The sequence below is a fragment of the Podarcis gaigeae genome (genome assembly GCF_964106915.1).
Source record: "Podarcis gaigeae genome assembly, chromosome: 12".
Taxonomy (NCBI): Eukaryota; Metazoa; Chordata; class Lepidosauria; order Squamata; family Lacertidae; genus Podarcis; species Podarcis gaigeae.
Window position 1 is genome coordinate 42,219,588 of NC_139688.1, and position 19,459 is coordinate 42,239,046.

The following is a 19,459-nucleotide window of genomic DNA, read 5'->3' on the forward strand; positions in this document are numbered from 1 at the left end:
ACACTGTCATGGACTCATACCTGATTCATCAGACGCACAAAATGAAATCTTAGTTGGCAGATATTTAAAGGTGAAAATTCTAAGGGGGTAGTTGAATGGGAATAAAATGCAAAAATTAGGCAATGGTGATGAGGGCTTAAGTATTTTAAATGTGCACCCCTTTATAGTAGCAGATTGGTTATAATTGCTGATGTATTGATATATTTAATGGGGGATGGAACTATTCACAAGAATCAGTCATAGATAGCACAGCTATGATAACCTGGCATTGGTAAGCTGAATAACTCATGTAGCATGATAAAAAATATTTGGGCAGCCGAAGCAGCAGAGACCTACAGTAGCCTGCTGCACTATGTGGCTAATGATTTACAAAATATGGGTTCCCCTGACATGTAACAGCTTTTTGTTTTTAAAGTGACCTGTGACTCCACTCTTAGTATAGTCTATTATGGCATGAAAAGGATTCAGCAGCTTTGAACATGAAGAAGGTGCTTCTACCTGGGCAATCGTTGCTTCTGAGCACTTTCTTGTGAATACACAGAACTGGCTCCTGGCGCTCGCAAGCCTCTCTTCCGCCTTAAAGAGAGGCTAATCCTAGTCTCTGGGTTTCCTGTCCCCTGAAAGCTGTGCATTTTCCTTTAAAGTAACCTGACTTGATAAATTTAAATCTTGTTTTTTGTCTTTTTTAAAAGGTGCTGAACGTGTTATTACACTGAAAATGGAAATCCCTGGCTCTATGCCACCTCTCATCCAAGAAATGTTGGAAAACTCAGAAGGACATGAACCACTGACCCCAAGCTCAACTGGGACCACAGCAGAGCACAGTCCTAGCATCTCCCCAAGTTCCGTGGACAACAGCAGCGTGAGTCAATCCCCACTGGTGCAATAAGATGTTCTCCAGCGACATTCCTAACATTTTATAGACAGGGATGAGACGCAAGAATAGTCTTTGCTGCTGCTCATTTTCTGGACTTATATATAAACACACTAAAACCCAACAAGGACCAAGAACTTTTCATGTGTACCCGTATTATATGTACACACACACACATATACCCAAACAGATGCCTTGCAGCTTAACTTGAAACCATAAACTTTTGAAATGCTAAATGAACTAGTTCATGAAATAATAAACTAGTTAAGCTTCAATTGTTTCTGCTGGAAATCCAAGATTGTACGGTGACAAGACAGATCTCAAACAAGAGGTTAAAATTATGGTTTTTACCCATTTCTGATGACTTTGTACATAAACAAAATATATGGGCCTGTACTTTCTCGACTGGATGTTTGGTCTTTCCTTTTCTCTTGCGTACATGAAATGACCCAGACATCATGCTTACGAAATGGACCGCTTACATGTCCAGGTGAAAAAAAGTTCTGAGAGAGACATTCTAATTTAGTTAGGATGAAACCTTGTCTTTGCTCTTTTTTCTAATGGCCTCGGTTTGTATTTCTTTCTTTCCCAGTAAAAGGAGACAAAGAAATTCACTGCACTAGCAGAAGGAACTTCTGTATACATGTAACTGCCAGACCAGTTATTTGGATGTAATTTGTTTTACTGTTAATGTCACTTTAAAATTTACAAGGGGGTTTGTTACTTGGCTGACTTCTCTGCATTTAAAAATAAATACTAAATTTTTAACTTCAGTTATAGCCTTCAAGGCAGAAACACTTTCCAGTGTTAATGTTTTTTTTGTTTTGTTTTCTTGTTCACAAGCTGTTAGGGGGAAATTTGTGGGCTAATAATGACCAGGCATACTCACTACCTCTGAATTGGTGACACTAGTGAAAACAAATATGGAGAAACTGTCGTTCCCCCCCCCCCCAAAGCCCCACAGTCCTCCTCTCTGGTAACAAGGGGCTGTCACTAGAATACCCAAAAGCAGAGATGAGAATCTGCCTCTTTGACTTTGTTAATCACCATAAAACAGAGTGGAAAATGTGGTAGCGTGGTTACAATTTTTAAGTGTCAGTTTCTTAGGTTTCATTTTAAAGCACTAGTGAATTTTTTTTATATATTCTAGCAAGTCTGTGATGTACTTTCACTGGCTCTGTTTGTACATTGAGATTGTTTAACAATGCTTTCTATGTTCATATACTGTTTACCTTTTTCCATGGAATCTCCTGGCAAAGAATAAAATATATTTATTTTATACCTGTGGTCAAAAGCAGTGTCTTTTTAGTCCAAACCCCCAAACGCAAGGAAATGGTTTTTATAATTTTTTTTTTAATGTTTAAACTTCATTTCAAAAAGCAGGTTTGCAGTTTGCAACCATGACAGTTAAAATGTGTGCTTTTGCACAGCTCCCTAGAACATTTCTACAAGCCGGTCAGACAAATACATGACATTTCAATGAGTAAAAAAGAGCATAAAACTGTCAGTGTAAGAACAAAATGTTAAAATGCCTACGCACAATAAGAAAAAACCATCAATTACATCATCACATAAAATAAGTCAAATGTACAAAAAGTCTGCGACAAAAAGGGACAAAAGGACAACATAAGATATTTGTTGGAAGTTTGTGTGCTCTTTGGGCACTTAATTAAACATCGCAAAATCGTCATCGTCATCAGACTCTGCAAAATATTTCACTTCTTTTCTCGCCCGTCCAGTCCGCGGCCTGGAGGCTGCTTCAGAGGCAAACTCTGAGGGGAAGATGTCTACATCTGAGTCCTGATCAAAGGAGGCTTTCTTCGGTTTCTGTTTGATAAGGATTTTTATTTATTTTTTTACAGTTAGTGAAGACCACACGTGAAGTGTTCTTTTAACATTGATTTGATACTTTAACTGTTATCTAAAATCCCTGCTTAAGCAACCAAAATCTTCAACATACATGTGCTTGTAGTCTAGGAGTACTTCTGGTTTCTCAAAGCGGTTTCTGTGACTTAGCTCAGTTTGCCAGCTACAGCAATTCCTGCATTGCAATCGTCTGGCCTAGTTGTCCATGCTCCTGCCTGGACTACTGTAATGGACTCTACATAGACATTATCTCGAAAACCGCATGTTGCAGCTACTGCATAATAATAATAATAATTTATTACATATCCCGCCCATCTGGCTGGGTTTCCCCAACAAGAGATTAAAAATATATTAAAACATCAGTCATTAAAAACTTCCCTAAACAGGGCTGCCTTCAGATGTCTTCTAAAAGTCAGATAGTTGTTTATTTCCTTGACATCTGATGGGAGGGCCTTCCACAGGGCAAGTGCCACTACCCAGAAGGCCCTCTGCCTGGCTCCCTGTAACCTCACTTCTTGCAGTGAGGGAACCGCCAGAAGGCACTCAGAGCTGGACCTCAGTGTCCGGGCTGAACGATGGGGGTGGAGACGCTCCTTCAAGTATACTGGGCCAGGCCGTTTAGGGCTTTAAAGGTCAGCACCAACACTGTGAATTGTGCTTGGAAACATACTGGGAGCCAATGTAGGTCTTTCAAGAATATGTCCATGTAGGTCTTTCAAGAATATGTCCGGCTAGGCTGGTAAATGGAGCAGCTTGATGAGACACATGTGTCTCCACTTCTAGAGCGTTGCATTGTCTGCCAGTGAGCTACCAGGCCCAATTCAAGGTGTTAGTACTAGCATATGAAGCCATAAACAGCTTGGGACACAAGTACCTAAGAGCACATCCCATATCTCCAGCTCTACAACCGGCAAGGGAGACCCTGTTGAGGGTGACAATATCGGCACTGATCCATGAAAGGGTGTTCTCAGTGATAGTTCCCCATTTGTGGAATTGGCCTCCCTGCACCTGTCTTTCTCTTTAGTAATGTTTAGGAAGAACTTTAAACATTCCTGTTGACTCAGGAATTTGATGGCTGAAAGATACTGTCCCTGGAAACCTTAAGGTTATTAGCTGTTAGGGTTTGTAATTGTTTTTAAATGTTTTGTATTCATGTGTTGGTGTTTGCCGGCAGAAATTTTAAATTATTATTATTAACCTTCAAACTGACTATTGTATTCTCCAGGAAGAGAATGTTTATGTTGTTGGAATAGAAATAATACAAGTCAGAATAACTTGTAGGTGCTGAATTTACCTTGCTTGGCGTAGACTTGGGTGTTTTCTTCCCTGGATTATATTCACCTTCATTTTCAGAACCAGATGCTTTCCTTTTCTTTGCTCCTCTGCCTTTTCCTACTAAAACATTAAAGAAAATATATATGCATAAGTTATTTATATGTTTCAGAATAGCAAACTGGATTATCTCAAAGTTATTTGACAGTTTTAGTAGAACAGATTGAATCAAACAAAAAATTTTGACCTATGATTCTCTACAGGAATTTGTTTATGTGTATTAATAAAACACATTAGAACTGAAATTTCTCTACAATAATAAAGGTATTAAAAAAAACAACTTCCCAATACATGCCCATACCCGAGCATCAAAAGAAATGCAGCACATTCTTTTGCCTCTTCCAGAAACGTCAGACCCAAATTTCCACAACCCAGACCTTTGTACAAGTGCAAAATGAAAGCTAATGCTACCAATTTAGCAGCTCAGTATCTTCTATCATCATCAAACAAGACATTAATTATGGAACTCAAATTCTATTGCATTTCACAGGAGTCTCATTTTTGGGACTAAAGAACTGCGGAAGAAGTAATCCTTTGATTGCTAAGACAACCAATAGTTACATGAAACTTCCCTTTCTTTTTGCTGACTGATTAAAATTACAATTACTATTGTAAGAGCCAGGACATGCTACCTTTTCATCAAAAAACACTTGCCATTGTTAAATGTTTATTCACCATTTGTGGACTGAATTATTACAATTCACCCCTTAGCACAAGAGTTGGGAACCTTTCAGGTGCCAGATGTTGCTGAACTACAAAGTCCCATCATCCCTAGCCGCTATCCCTGTTTGCTAGGGCTGATGGGAGTTGTAGTTCAGCAACATCTGGAAACAAAGGTTCCCCACTCTTGCTTTAGCATAACTTCATGGGCTTTCATGCTCAGTAAGGGCTACGGCCACAGCTGCATTCACAGAAAGGCATTGTGTCCACTATAAAGTTTATAGTAACAGCACAGTGTGCCTGTTCACAAACTCTTCCATTTTAAAAAATACTTTCTCTTTAAAGTATATTTTTGTTCTTTCGGCGACAACAGTTGAACACAAGATTTAAGATCTGGGAGGTGGGTGGTGCTGTGGGTTAAACCACTGAGCTTCTTGGGCTTGCCGATTGGAAGGTTGGCGGTTCGAATCCCCACAACGGGGTGAGCTCTCGTTGCTCGGTCCCTGCTCCAGCCAACCTAGCAGTTCGAAAGCACGTCAAAGTGCAAGTAGATAAATAGGTACCGCTCCGACGGGAAAGTAAACGGCGTTTCCGTGCGCTGCTCTGGTTTGCCAGAAGCAGCTTAGTCATGCTGGCCACATGACCCGGAAGCTGTATGCCGGCTCCCTCGCCAATAAAGCGAGATGAGCGCCACAACCCCAGAGTTGGCCACAACTGGACCTAATGGTCAGGGGTCCCTTTACCTTTACCTTTAAGGGTTTGTGATATTACATAACAGTTTGTGTGAATGTGACTCTCCAGCTAGGCTATCATAAGCCCTGAATCTGATATTCCGTCCCATCCTCAAAGCAGCTTCGTGCATCCTCTCTTTTCACTGCCAGTGTGAAGAAGAAGTGCAAGCCTCCACAAGGGCATGATACGTATGTGTGACCTGCATCCACAGCCAGCTAATATACATCTTGCTAAAAGGTCAGTTTGCCTTTCATGTATTAACAGCCAAAACGGGAAAGAAGTGCAGCAGCTCATTTGAACTCCACCCCTGCTTCATTCCAATTAAACGATCGTCATTCCGAGATGAAGAAAAAAAGATTTGTTCTTCCCTACACTCACATTGCTACATCAAGTGAAAATAGGCAACATCCAAACTGTTACCTTTGGGAGTTGCAGCCTTCTTTGGGATGCCGAATTCAGGTTCTGAATCAGAGTTTATTATTTCCATCTTCTTGGGCTTAGGAGGTCTTTTCGGTTTAGAGGGCACATCCGCCGGCAGTTTTGCTGCTAATTATATTAAGAAATACTACATTACCATGAGTACAACAGATTCTCCCTACAAGTACGCAGAGCCCCTACAAAGAAAGGCTCTCTTTCTTCCCTACCTTTTCTTTTTCACTTTTAAGGGCTCAAGAATGACTTGTGATTTTCTGCATGTGTGGGTTCAGATATCCTTTGTGTTCATTGCAGTCCCAGCCACCCACAAACTTACTTGCTTTGTTCAACAAGGAGGAAAGGATTAGAAATCTGACTTTGTTAAAGAAGATTTGATGCAAAATCATGTGGGTGGGAAAGAATTACACAGGACTATGTTATCTGGAATATTCCAAAAGTTAATAAAAATGCCCATCTTTCTATGGATCTGTCTTGATGATTATTTGATATTCTTTCCTGATAACGTCAGTTCAGTCCCATATCTTCTGCAACTGTCCTTTCCAAATCTGAGCAACATATAACTCTGCCCCTATTAGCAATTGACTGTACATCAGTATTTTCTGCTTCTGATTTTAATATATACAGAAGAGTAATTGCAGTGCTTCTTGTGTGTTGAAAACTAAATTCCAGATTTGTTTTTGTTTTTTTAACACAACTCATATGTAGGTAAATTTTGGAAAACAGATGTAGGTATGCTTGATTTATTATAGGAAATATTAGTGAAATTCAGAAATGGGATGCAATACCCTTCTGGTAATATAGACTATCCTTTTAGTCATATACATTATAAGTGTTAATTTGAGTGCCTGGGGTTTTGTTGTGTATTTTGTTATGATTAGCATTACCCCTCTGTGATTCTATGGATTTATCTTTTTAAAAAAATATTAGGGCACTACGGAAGAATTGTGCTAATATTAACAACAACAAGAAGAAGAAAATATGTAGACAAGTTTCTCCTTGATCTTCTTTCTCTTCCCCTTAGCACAGGCAAAGATTACGTAGAATAGGCAGTGGGCGTCTGACTCCCATATCTTGCTTCAGTCTTTCAGTTTCCCATAATCTTAGTTTAGACTGAAGTGGGAGAAGGTAACAGTGAAGCAGGGCTTTGCGGAGGCAATATATGTGACTCTCTCCACATGCAACTGCTGTACTTTCATAGGGTGAAGGTTCAGAGTCCATAAATGTAGATAGCAGACAGTTATCCTTTCATGCTGGAACTGCATTTCACTCATTCTCCAGAAAGGAGGTAAGAAGAAAAACTTGCTATTATCCAAAGAAGTGAAATCATGGATATCTCTACTAAGCAGTTTTAAATACCTTGGTGATTTTTTTTTTCCAGACTGAAAGGTATGTGTTTTCTTAGCTGTCTACTAAAAAAAGTATTAACAAATTTAATTAATAATACTATGAACATTAAAGGACTTGGCAGCCAGAAAATCCTATTCCATTGATAGGCAAACTAAGGCCCGGGGGCCGGATCTGGCCTTCTAAATTCGGCCCACGGACGGTCCGGTAATCAGTGTGTTTTTACATGAGTAGAATGCATCCTTTTATTTCAAATGTATGTCTGGGTTATTTGTGGGGCATAGGAATTGGTTCATTTTTTCCCTTCAAAATATAGTCTGGTCCCCCACAAGGTGTGAGGGACAGTGGACTGGCCCCTGCTGAAAAAGTTTGCTAACCCCTGTCTTTTTAGTCTCTGCCACCTGCAGCCTGAAGGGTAGCAAAACAGGGGAAGACCCTCGGCTTGAGACAGTAGACAGCCATTACCAGTCAGGGTAGACAGTTTGAAGCTAAGTGGACCAAAGGTATCCCCCCAAAAAGAACCCCCCAATATATTTAGAGGTGGATTATGGAACTAAAAGGCTTTGGCACTGATGCTTAAAGAATACAGTGGTACCTCTGGATGCGAACGGGATCGTTCCGGAGCCCCATTCACATCCAGAAGCAAACACAACCCGCGTCCGCGTGTGTCATGATTTGCCGCTTCCATGCATATGCGTGCTGTCATTTTTACCATCCGCACAGGTGCGAGCGGCAAAACCCGGAAGTAACACGGTCCGTTACTTCCGGGTCACCGCAGCGCACAACCCGAAAATACTTATCCTGAAGCTACTTCAACCCGAGGTATGACTGTAGTATTCAGGTCATGGCTTGACATGGTATTAATTTGGCTCTAGTTAATGCTACTACAGTGGTACCTCGCAAGACGAATGCCTCACAAGACGAAAAACGCGCAAGACTAAAGAGTTTTCCGTTTTTTGAGTCATTCCGCAAGACGAATTTCCCTATGGGCTTGCTTTGCAAGATGAAACGTCTTGTGAGTTCTTGCGAGTTTGTTTCCTTTTTCTTAAAGCCGCTAAGCCGTTAATAGCCGCTAATAGCCGTGCTTCGCAAGACGAAAAAACCGCAAGACGAAGAAACTCGCGGAACGGATTAATTTCATCTTGCGAGGCACCACTGTACTTCTTTTGCTGCAACACAATAGAGCATATTTTAAATGAGCAAGCTAACCAGCAAATCCAAATACTTGCCTTTTTTAGCAACTACCACTTTACTTGGAGATTTCTCTGTCTGTTTCTGAGTAAAAGAGGAGGAGAAGACTGGTGTTGAATCTTCGTCATCACTGTCAAACTTGGATGTATCTAAATAAAAGGTTTTAACATGTCATGTCATCACCCTTTTCACAGTTAGGCTAAATATAGGAACGCTTTCTACTTCCTCACATTAAAATTAAACTTTACCCCCTCCACACACACACACACACACACACACATAAGATCTTAATGTTTGAAATATGCTACCTCCCATTCAAGCCTACCAGCATTCACTTAATTCTAAGATTACGCAGTTTGTGCCTTTGTATGGGTGACTCCTTCCTGACCCCCACAGTGGCAGATAATGGATGGGTACTTAATGGGGAGAAGTGGTTGGCTTGCTCAGCACTGGATTGCACACCAAGTTGCCCACCCCTTGAGAAACCAGTGCAAGTTATTTATTATTATTATTTATTGAATTTATATACCACCCAATATCCCAGAGCTTTCAGGGCGGTTCACAGAACAAGCTGAAGCATTATGTATTTCATACACCACTGTCCTGGTCTTCTTATAATCTAGCAACCCTTTTATAGCTTGTCACATCTCAGAGATGGACCACAACAGGGCAGACCTACCATTTTCCGGGACATGGGTTCTGTGAGGGGGTTGGCATCTGGGATGAGCACAGTGGCAGAGCTTTTTCAGACAGCTTCTAAGCTTTTTGGGAACAAGACTAGCACATTGCATACCAAACATCTTTTGCTTCCTTCATGCTCGTACAATTCAAAGTTTTGAAATCTTGGCGGCTGACTGCCTGACTGCAAAATGATCGCTCCTTGAGGTATGCAATTTGAGGCAGATCTAAGGAATTCTTATATTCCAAGCACATTGCTATCTTCGTAGATATATCAGAAATACTATATTAACATATATACCTACCAATATTGGCTTTCCGGGAATAAGAAGGAAAGGTGAAGAGGTTGCCGAAGTCTTGATTGGTCTTCTCTGGGGAAATCTTCCTGTTGTAAAAATGAAAACTTAAGTATCTGTTGCACCATGCACTTGAAACCATTAGTTACTTTTACAAGGGCAGAAGCTCTGCACAATTTGCAAACACATAAGCCCAATGCAGGTCACCAATCATGGACCCTGATTCACCACTTCATAAAGAGTGAATTGCACCAATTCGTAAGTGCTGTCTGATTCAGCTTGGGGCCTGAAGTTACCCAACCCCTGCCCACCCCATTAAGTAATGGGAAAACCAAACTAGATCCAAAGACTTGGGTGCTGTACACACCTGAATTTTATCTCTCTCTCTCTCTCTCTCTCTCCCCATTTCCCCACCATTACAACCAAAGAAAGAATCCTTTTTTATTTTTGGCCAGAATTGTATTAAATTTGCAGGCAAGGTTTCTCTCCTTCTGATGGCTTGAAACTTGCTAAAATTATCAAGATAGGATGGCTACAGGTTTTTTTTTCCTGGGGCGTGTATCACTTAATCTCTCCTACCATTTGGGGGGCAGCTGGTCTATCCAAGGCACAACTTTTTTAAGACATGCCTAAATAGGGACAGGAGTTGTCAAGCACCTGACAAGCCACAGTAGTTGGCTGTTGGGTATTAATAGTGCAATACTGGGCTAGTCTACAGAAAACGCATATTAATAGGTACTGATGAGAATCCAAGTTTTTAAGGCAAAGTGGGCCATCCACATGTTGTGGACTACAACTCCCATAATCTGTGATCACTGGCCATGGTGAGTGGGGTTGATGGAGGTTGTAGCCTAAAACATCTGAACAGCACCAAAATGGCCTGTGCCTGGTCTAAGGATTTTTATCAAAGAGTATCTTTGATACAATGGCATGTATCTTCACATTTCAAAGAACAATAAGGCTAAGATAAACACACCAGGGAGGACTGGCCACTTCTTCAAACAGGTAGATTTGTTCTTGCATATTTCTCAGACACACTTTCCTGAAGATACTGCACTTACTCTGGAGAAGGTTTCGATTTGACTGGGGAGAAGTCATATTCATCCTTTTCTAGACCATCCGAGGGCTCAAATTCATCTTCTCTGTCATTGATGATGGGAGATGTTTTTATTTTCAGTTCATCTAGATCATTATTATTGTTAGCATCTTCGTCACCCTCACCATCATCTTCCTCTTCTGAGAAATCAAAGGTGTACTTTGGCCTTTCAGCTGTGAAGACAGATAATGGCATCGATATTTATTTGTGAATTTCTACACTGCACATTCTATGAAAACGACAAAACGTGGAGGGTATGGCAGCTTAGGGAAAGATGAACAAGTAACTTTTCCCATAAGGGATAAAGACTAGCAGCCCATCCATAGGGAGACACTAATGATCTGTAAACAACAAAGAAATGAACTACACTGCAATCTCCTCTAAAGGAAAGCTACCAGAAAGCTCTCTAGTAAACCGACATACAAAACTAAGCAAACATCCCTTGATGGAACTGTGTCATCCATCTTGACAAAAAGCACCATCTCTCCTCATACAAACCGACCCAGACCCTGCGCTTGTCGTCTGAGGCCCTTCTCTATGCTCCCCGATTGTGGAATGGTCTCCCCAGAGAGGTTTGCCTGGCGCCATCACCACATGTCTTTAGACACCAGACAAAAGCATTCCTCTTTACCAAGACCTATGGCTATTAAATAATCTATGGCCTGTGAAAGTGGGGTAGGGGGGACTGTTATTATTGTTATTTTACTATTAGGCCATCCGTCAATATGCTTTTTACTGTTTTTATCATGGATGTTTTGTAATGTGTTTCTTTTTTTTTAATGAATATTTATTGGTATTTTCAGCATACATATAAAAATCGAAAACAAAAATAAACAAAATAAAAACAACACAAAAATACAAAAAATTCAAAACTTAACAACAATTAAAAACACATAAAGTTTCAATTACTTATTTTCTTTTACCTTATTTCTCAGACCTCCTCACACCTCCCCTTTTTGTATTCCAATTTAAATTGTCAGTTCAGCAAGTCCTTAACTTATTTCTCCACTTTAACTTAATAATTTGTTCTAACCTGCTGTTATTTTACTTTTCTTCTTTCTTCCATTTCCTCAATTTATTTTTGCAAACCTTATTTCTATTTGATTTAAAAACCAATTTTAACTTATCCAAATTTACACATCAATGCTTATACCTCATTAATTATTCTTAAACCGTTTTCCTAAAGTCGACCAAAATTTCCCTTCCACGGTTTTCCCAATTTCCATACAACTAACAAAAATATAAAAGCAAAGCAAATTATATTTGTATACCCTTTGGATTCCCAAACTCCACCCACCCTGTTTTGTAATGTGTTTCTAATGTACAACACCCTGAGATCTTTTGATAAATGGCGGTATATAAAATGAAATTCTAATATTTCATAATTGTTGCATCAAGGGCTTGAGGGTTGTGCATCTAACTCTGTCAGCACCACTTCAGTTTCTGGTGCTTCCTCTCCTAGCATTGGCTTATTTGTCTTCTTTATTCCTTTGGGTTAATTGATCTAGCTGGGTGTTGCTTCAACTGCTCTGGATAGCGCTCTAAACCTATGGCGTGCTTTAACTGCTGGCCAATTGCCAGTGAGATGATTTTCTGACTATCCAATCAGGTTTTAGCCTAGGCCAATTTACAATAAAGGGACAGAGACCACTCCCTCAAATCACTTCCACCTTCAATAAGCTTGATATTTGGGTTAATAAAATGTGATTTGCCTCTTTAAAACAGGTTTTGCTAGTTGCCAGGGTGAGATAGGCATTTTCTGCCCAGGGAACCAGAACGCATGTGAAGAAAAATAAAACTCAGACAAACAATAAGTAGTTTTGTGCTGAAGGCAGCCCTGTTTAGGGAAGTTTTTAATGACTGATGTTTAAATGTATTTTTAATCTTTGTTGGAAGCTGCCCAGAGTGGCTGGGGAAAGCCCGCCAGATGGGCAGGGTACAAATTAATAATAATAATAATAATAATAATAATAATAATAATAATAATAGGTAGTAGTAGTAGTAGTATTAACTTGCCATTCATTTTGTTGCACCTGGTGGCAAGAAAGCACCTCCATAATGGCCCCCTGAAAAACCACTTCTGTTTTTAGACACAAGCTAAAACCACTGTAATCTATAAAGGCTTTTAGTGGGGTTTTGAATCCCATGAGTATATTTTCTGTTAGTGGTTTTACATGGAATTTAATGCTGTTGATGACTATTTTGTTTTCTGCTATTGCTTTCTTTTGGGTTTTGACACTTTTTTGTGTGAGTTGCTTTTGCAATTTAATCAAATTGTAAGCCATCTTGAAAATCAAGCTTAAGAGCACACACGTACACGCGCACACCCACCCACCCTGTATTGGCTGTGAGTCCTGGAAGACCTGCTCCCTGCCTTGCAGGCATTTTTCCACCTGGCTGGGAGGGTGCGGCTGACTCCACCTACGAAAGTAAGTCGCTGCTGAACAGATTCTTAGACTGGGGTGTTGCAGAGGTGGGGGTAGTTTGTTGCTGTTATTGATATTTTTTGCATCTTTATTTTAGATCTTAGATTTATGTGGAAACTGTTCAATTTGTTTGTGTGCTTTTTTGATATTTTATTTATTGTTTATGACTACTTTTGTTATGCTTTTAATTATGTATTTTTCTCATGTTGTAAACTGCCTTAAGCATCATTTTAACTAAGGCAGCATACAAATAAAATTACGGATTCTGTGTACACACTTATAACAGGGAGGTAATAAGATTCACTCAAAATCATAGCCTTGCCAAGTGCCAGGATGAGAAAATGTCAGTATCTTGCCCACTGAACATCTATTATCAAAGATAATTGTCCCTATGGGATAAGTGATATTCGCTTTGGTCCTTGGCATCTGAAGTTTTAACCAGCTTGCATCACACCTATTTTCTCTTAATCCTGCCAGTGAAAGCATGTTTCTCAGGGAGAAAAAACTTGTTTCTGCATGTTTGGCTTGAATTCCCCAGCTAATTTTCTCCAATTAATCATTCAGTGGGTCACCTACATTTAAACATCTGTTTTAAAAAGTCCGTAGTTTTCATCCTGAGACCAAAGCTATGCAAAATATAGGGTACACTTTGATGTTGTGATAAACCACAGCTAATCATGGAAATAATACACCACAGCAAACTTTAGGCTTGCACACTTTTCTCCTTGAGCATAAGCTGAGAAGATGAATTTGGAAGCTTTTACTTCTGTCAACCACCCAATAAACTGTGGTTAATTTTAGCTGTGGTTTGTTTGAAACCATAGGTTATGAAGCTGGCTTTTGAGAGGGAGGAGAGTCAAACCTAAGGCTGCGGCTCATACCCCATGGTTTGCATGATGCCCAAACACAGTACACTGCAAGAATAAAATTATGGTGAGCCTTTATTAAGGTATATTCAGTGGAAACCCTGTGCACGCAAGCAGGTACACGCAAGTATCCCTTGAAAGGAGCAGTGCCCCCCTTTTAGCTGAAGAGCTCTAGAAGGCTCTCATTGCTTTCTGCACATAAACTGAAAAACACATTTTCATTATTACCTGCGGCTCTTCTAAGTAACGAGTCTCTTGGAATAATCACAGGTTCGTTTTCCTCCAAGTCACTTTCAGATTTAGATTCATCATCTGACCACGGGTTCCGTTTCTTCACTTTCTTCGCACTGGACTTTGTGGCGGAAGACGGTGTTCTTCTCACCCTAGGGCCTAGAATAAAATTTAATTCTCAGTACAGTAAAGAATCTTTTATTATACATACTCCCTATACAGTTTTTTTTTAAATATCCCTCATTAAAGCATTTTCATTTTCCAGGTCAAAACACATTACCTCATTAAGCACTCCAAATACAAGATGCAGGTGGGGATGCCAGTTTTGAAAATCATGTCATATAAAATGGTAAGATATCTACAAGAAACTTGTTCCCTCTGCTCTTCACTGAATCCAAAAGAACTATTGCATTTGTCAAAACACCTGGCCAATTCGCACCTTTCACGAGTCTATTAACCAAAAAGCAGGGCAACAAATAAGCCACACTAATCAGTATCAATGCTTCCCTGAGAACCATGGAGACCACTTAACATGGGTCCCTTTGACTTGAGCACATAGTCCCAACCAATCTAAACCATGCGCTTGTTCAAGTTCTTTCAGAGAAGACTGCCCAAATACAGAGCTACTTCTTAAAACCAAAGTCCTTGGCAGCCGTGAAGAGAGGAAAACTCTGGGTATCCAGAAAGTAGCTGCACACCCAGCTCTTTTTTAAAAAAAACACAATCATATATATGTCTATATCTATATCTGCAGCATATCTATGTCCTATTGCTTCAGGCATTACAGAGCAGTTCTGCACACTGCATATTTGGCTGACGGTGCTTCTTGGAACAAGGCACTGTGAATCTAGACCCTACTCCATTTCTCCACATGAGCTTTCCTTCTGATATACATGAATTCAGCTAGCGACGCTTCTTTGTGACATCCAAAGTCACTCTCTGTTTACTTACCAGGCTCTTTCTTCTCTCTCTTGGGCTTAGGTGTTTTGGCCACTGGGCTGGCTACTGGGCTAGCCACTGGGACAGAGGTATTAAGCGAATCTTCACCAGCACCTTCGACTGGTATGCCACCAAACTCTTCATCAAATTCCAGTTTTATTGCTAGAGTATCCAGTTCTCCCTGGAAATTTAACCAAACGAATTAGGTCAATGTAATGGCTGGGTGTAATAAAGTTTGCTGAGTTGATACAATATTCCAGACTGCTTCTAGGAACTTCGATTCCTGCAGGACTCCCCCCCAGGTCACAACCTTCACCAGTCTTACTCTCCCTGAACATTTCTGCCTGGTGGAATGTCCTTCAACCTGATAATGCATCTCTGTTGCCTGGATGGAGGTGTGTGTGTAGAAACTATCCTATTGTTGTTTCTCTCACTTTTGCCTATGCCCTCCCAAAGGTTGCCCAGATGAGAATGAGGCCCTCAATCTGGGGGGTGGGGGGAACCCTTAGTCATTCACACTCAGTCCAGATACTTCCAGGTTGGGTTACTGTAGTGCACATTCCACAGGGCTGCCCTTGAAGTCTGCAAACTTCAGTTGGACAAGGCAGCTGCCTGTGTTTTGTCTGAGGTTACCAGACTGGATCATTTTATGCTAATCATCTACCAGCTTCTATGATTGAATGGATTCCAGAAACAGATTGGCAAAGTTCTGGTTTGATCTTTATACCCTGATCCCAGCCTATTTAGGGATTTATCAAGAATTGCCTCCTTCCATATGAACCTGTCCAAGTCACTTAATTCAGTCTTCAAGACCTTTTCTCTGTGTCCCCTTTAGCCAACGTGTGAATGGGCCAACAAGAGACATAGGGTGTTTTTGGTTGTAGTGCCCAAAATTTAGAACAGCTCCCCTTGACAGGGATGTCTGGCTCCTTAGTTGCTAAGTTGTCCACTTCTTGGCGGGCACTGAAGACAGGCACTATGGGCATTTTAAGTTATTTCCTCTTAATTGACTTTTGTTTTACCAATGCTTTTAAATCGTATTACATTTACTGTCCTTAGTGTTTTAAATTTATGTGTTTATTTAGCATTTCTGTACTTGTCTTTAAGCTGCCTTGAGTATGTTTGATATAAAAAACAGGGTATAAATTGTACAAAAAATCAATAATATAGAAGAATCAGGAACAAGATGTTTTGACTTGCCTTCTTCTTTTTTAGCAGTTTCTTACTGGCATCAGCTTTCATAGCAGATGTAATCTGTGGAACTATTCTCCTACCAAATGGCGATGGCATCGTCTCTTCTAGGTGAAGTTTCTTCATCTTGGGCTTACCAACTTTGCCTTTAATAGGTTTTGCTGTCATGCCAGACAGGACATCTTCTCTTTCCTGTGCTTCTACTTTCTAAAAATAAATACAAATGAAAGAAAAATATAAACATCTCCAAAGAGGAACTATTACTACTACATATAGAAAATCTATGTCTGCTTTAAAAAGAGAGAGTATAAAAACATTAAGAGGTTAAAATAATGCTATAACTGCATTACATCATCCAAGACAGGCAATACTAGCTACTAATCCTAAGGAATGTTTGAGTAAAACATCTGAGTAATTTTGGACAAAGCCTTATGTAAAGCAGATGAAATATTATTATTAACTATTTGTCATTCTTTGCGGAGATCTATGTAATTCCTCCCATGTCTTCAATCTGAGAACCAGTCAAAATCTTTTAAAAGAGAAGTATTATGCATGTAATGTCTTTGCCAAGAAACATGGGTAGACCACGTTACGGAACAAGTATGTAGGAAAATTGGGCAATAAGTAAGCAGCTATAGACACTCAAAGCTAAACATGCTAAACTCAAATGCAAAACCTACAGACTGGTGAAACCCCCTGGATTCTGGGTTTTCTGCCACAGTAAAACTTGCAGCAAATATGTGTCTGAGAACATAGCTCTGAAGTGTAAAATTACACAGATCCTCATTTCACCTCTTCTGCCAACAGAGTTTGATATATTAAAAAACAACAGTTTTGCTAGACTACTTGCTGAAACAAAAACTATGTTGAGAAACTGAAACTGAAACATTAATCCTTGATGCTGTACATACATCAAGCTCTTCTACAAAGGCTGCTAAATCTTCTTTCCAAAGGTCTGAAGGAGATTTTCTCTTGAGGTCAGCGAGATCCTTTCCCTTCAAGGTGACAAATACAGAAAGGATTTTTGAACAAACATATTCTGAACATCCAAGATAAGCAAATGTTAATGAAACAAAACTAGGACAGTGACTATTCAGTCATCCTCATGCAAAGATCTGCACATATTACCTTTTATATACATATGTTTGATCAATAGCATTGTAATGGTGAAACCAATGAGCAAATTCTGAGACACAAGTTTGGGTTTGGGGGGATAAATTTTAGAATTTAGAATGCAGCTGCACATACATCAGACTAGGAAGTACTTTCCGGTCAGGAACTCTGAAAGATACCTACTTTTGTGTCCCGCTGCTTAATGATTTCTTCTACTTTCTCTTTAGTAAGACACCACAAAGACATATTTAAGATGTAGTTGAAATCTGGGCCTGAGGTAGATCCGGAAGAGTCGGAACTGTCATCATTGAGGTTCTGCATTTCTTCCTCTTCTGCTGCCTATAATAATAATAAAAATAGTTATGCTGCTATTCATATATCCTACGGCTACAAAGGGATACTTAAAGACTTTGTATTTTATTTAGGTTCAATTTCTACAATACTGGTGATCTACAGAGGGAAAGCTCAAGGAATCCTGGTAGCAGCAAAATAAATAAATAAAATGGGGGGGGGGAAATCATAGCATAGTACCCAGGACACAAAGTTCCAAAGCTGCTATGATATGCAGCTAGAAAAACACAAATCTCTATACAATGCAGCAATGGGTTCTCAAACAATCTAACTTGAAATGTCTGAAAAGTACTGTGGCCTACCTGTTACACAATGACCCTGTTTTAGGGGCAGAGTTACTCATGAAATTGTGGCAGATGGAGGCAGAGTTTGACATAATCAGAAGACAATTATTTACATGATTTTCTACAGACATCTCATTCATCTTTGGAAACTGCTAATTTCTTTGCCAGAGCATTTTCATTGGGAGAAGGAGTTTTGCCACTCAGCTTCAGGTACTGATAGGATAATCTCCAGCTGTTTTCATACTACATCTTTCATTCTCCCCAGCCATCACGGTCAATGGCCAGGGATGATGGGACATGTAGTCCAGGAAATAGCTGTTTGCTATTTCTGTACAGCTCCATAAACTATGTGGAAAGACCAAAGCCAACAATGCAATTTCTCTAAGATAATAAACATCCAGCCAAAGCTGTATGTATAGCTTGCATTGGTATAAATTAGTTAACTACTCATAATTTGGGACTAATTTAAGCTGCAACCCTAAACATCCTCTCATACAGAAGGAAAGGCCCAAGATTAATATTGTTACATATTTTCCTTAAAAAATATATTAGAGGGAATTACTCGTCACCTAAATAGTTTACCTTTTCTTGTGCTTCTTTCCAGGCTTTCACCGGGTCAGATTCATAGCCTCTCTGGACTAACATTTGAATCAAATCTCTCTTTGATTTATTCTCTATGTGAAACAAAAGAAAACAAATTACAATTTTAAAAAATGGTATATTTCTATTTTCCTTCACTTACATCTTTATCCATTTCATAATGCACTTTAAATTCCACATGTTTCTTACCTATGGTAATTTTCCCTTGTATTTTCTCTAGAATAAAGCGAGCCTGATTGTTAAGCTTGGTGGATTCTGCCCCCAACATGCCTACAAGCCACTCCTTGCGCAAGCTGTAGTAGTTTAATCGTAAGTCAAAGAATTCCTTCAGAATATCTTGCACAGTTTCATACTTCTTCAGACACCCCATGTGATCAAATAGCACCTGCACAAATATAAAATGTTTATTTTCTTTCTTTCTTTCTTTTTAAAAAAAGGTTTTATTAAAGCTTTTTTGTAATATAATAAAAGAAAACTAATCTAAATAAAAATAAAAACAGAGAGAGAGAAATGAAAACTCAGGGTCCTCTCTCAAAAGTAACTCTTAACCCTTGCCTAACATGAAAAGTTCTGGACTCTCCCAGGTCTCACCTGGGAGCTTTCCTTTCTTCTCCCAGCCTCTTAACCCTGGAAGGTTAAGAGCCAATGTTTGATTATTTCAACACTGCATATAGCTAAGTACGTACAAGGTATGTGAATATTTTATATGACTGCACATGCAACTAACGTGAAGGTAGTACAGCAAGCCTTTAAATAATTCTCAATTCAGATTCAATTTTAATTATTTGAAATAAATTTTAACTAAGCTGGTACTGATAGTTTTTCTGGGCATTTAACAGACTTTATGCCAAGTATATATGAATTTTTTATTTTTGTCAAATTCAAGTATTTCATATTAAAATCATTATCCATGTATAGAAGGACTTTGGCTTGACTTGCAATTCAGCATTCTAT

General features: G+C 39.4%; 2 protein-coding genes across 21 annotated transcripts in view; one reads left to right on the forward strand and one right to left on the reverse strand.

The window, feature by feature from the left end:
- RARB (retinoic acid receptor beta) overlaps positions 1 to 2,153 on the forward strand; it is a 343,315-nt gene extending 341,162 nt beyond the window's left edge. For all 12 annotated transcript variants that reach the window (XM_083705963.1, XM_083705968.1, XM_083705960.1 and 9 more), the window contains one exon: positions 693 to 2,153. In XM_083705963.1, coding sequence (XP_083562089.1) covers positions 693 to 889 — 197 coding nt within the window. In that variant the 3' untranslated portion in view covers positions 890 to 2,153. The remainder of the gene's footprint in view (positions 1 to 692) is intronic.
- A 54-nt stretch (positions 2,154 to 2,207) lies between these two features.
- Positions 2,208 to 19,459, reverse strand: part of TOP2B (DNA topoisomerase II beta) — a 45,754-nt gene continuing 28,502 nt past the window's right edge. For 4 of the 9 annotated variants that reach the window (XM_083705473.1, XM_083705474.1, XM_083705467.1 and 1 more), the window contains 13 exons: positions 18,695 to 18,890; positions 18,488 to 18,579; positions 17,454 to 17,609; positions 17,069 to 17,152; positions 16,167 to 16,364; positions 14,979 to 15,147; positions 14,025 to 14,186; positions 10,470 to 10,677; positions 9,418 to 9,497; positions 8,473 to 8,583; positions 5,885 to 6,010; positions 4,035 to 4,135; positions 2,208 to 2,701 (listed from right to left, as the gene is read on the reverse strand). In XM_083705473.1, the coding sequence (XP_083561599.1) occupies positions 2,540 to 2,701; positions 4,035 to 4,135; positions 5,885 to 6,010; positions 8,473 to 8,583; positions 9,418 to 9,497; positions 10,470 to 10,677; positions 14,025 to 14,186; positions 14,979 to 15,147; positions 16,167 to 16,364; positions 17,069 to 17,152; positions 17,454 to 17,609; positions 18,488 to 18,579; positions 18,695 to 18,890 (1,845 nt within the window). In that variant the 3' untranslated portion in view covers positions 2,208 to 2,539. Of the gene's footprint in view, positions 2,702 to 4,034; positions 4,136 to 5,884; positions 6,011 to 8,472; positions 8,584 to 9,417; positions 9,498 to 10,469; positions 10,678 to 14,024; positions 14,187 to 14,978; positions 15,148 to 16,162; positions 16,365 to 17,068; positions 17,153 to 17,453; positions 17,610 to 18,487; positions 18,580 to 18,694; positions 18,891 to 19,459 lie in introns of all 9 variants that reach the window. The other 5 variants (XM_083705472.1, XM_083705469.1, XM_083705471.1 and 2 more) reach the window with 5 other exon arrangements.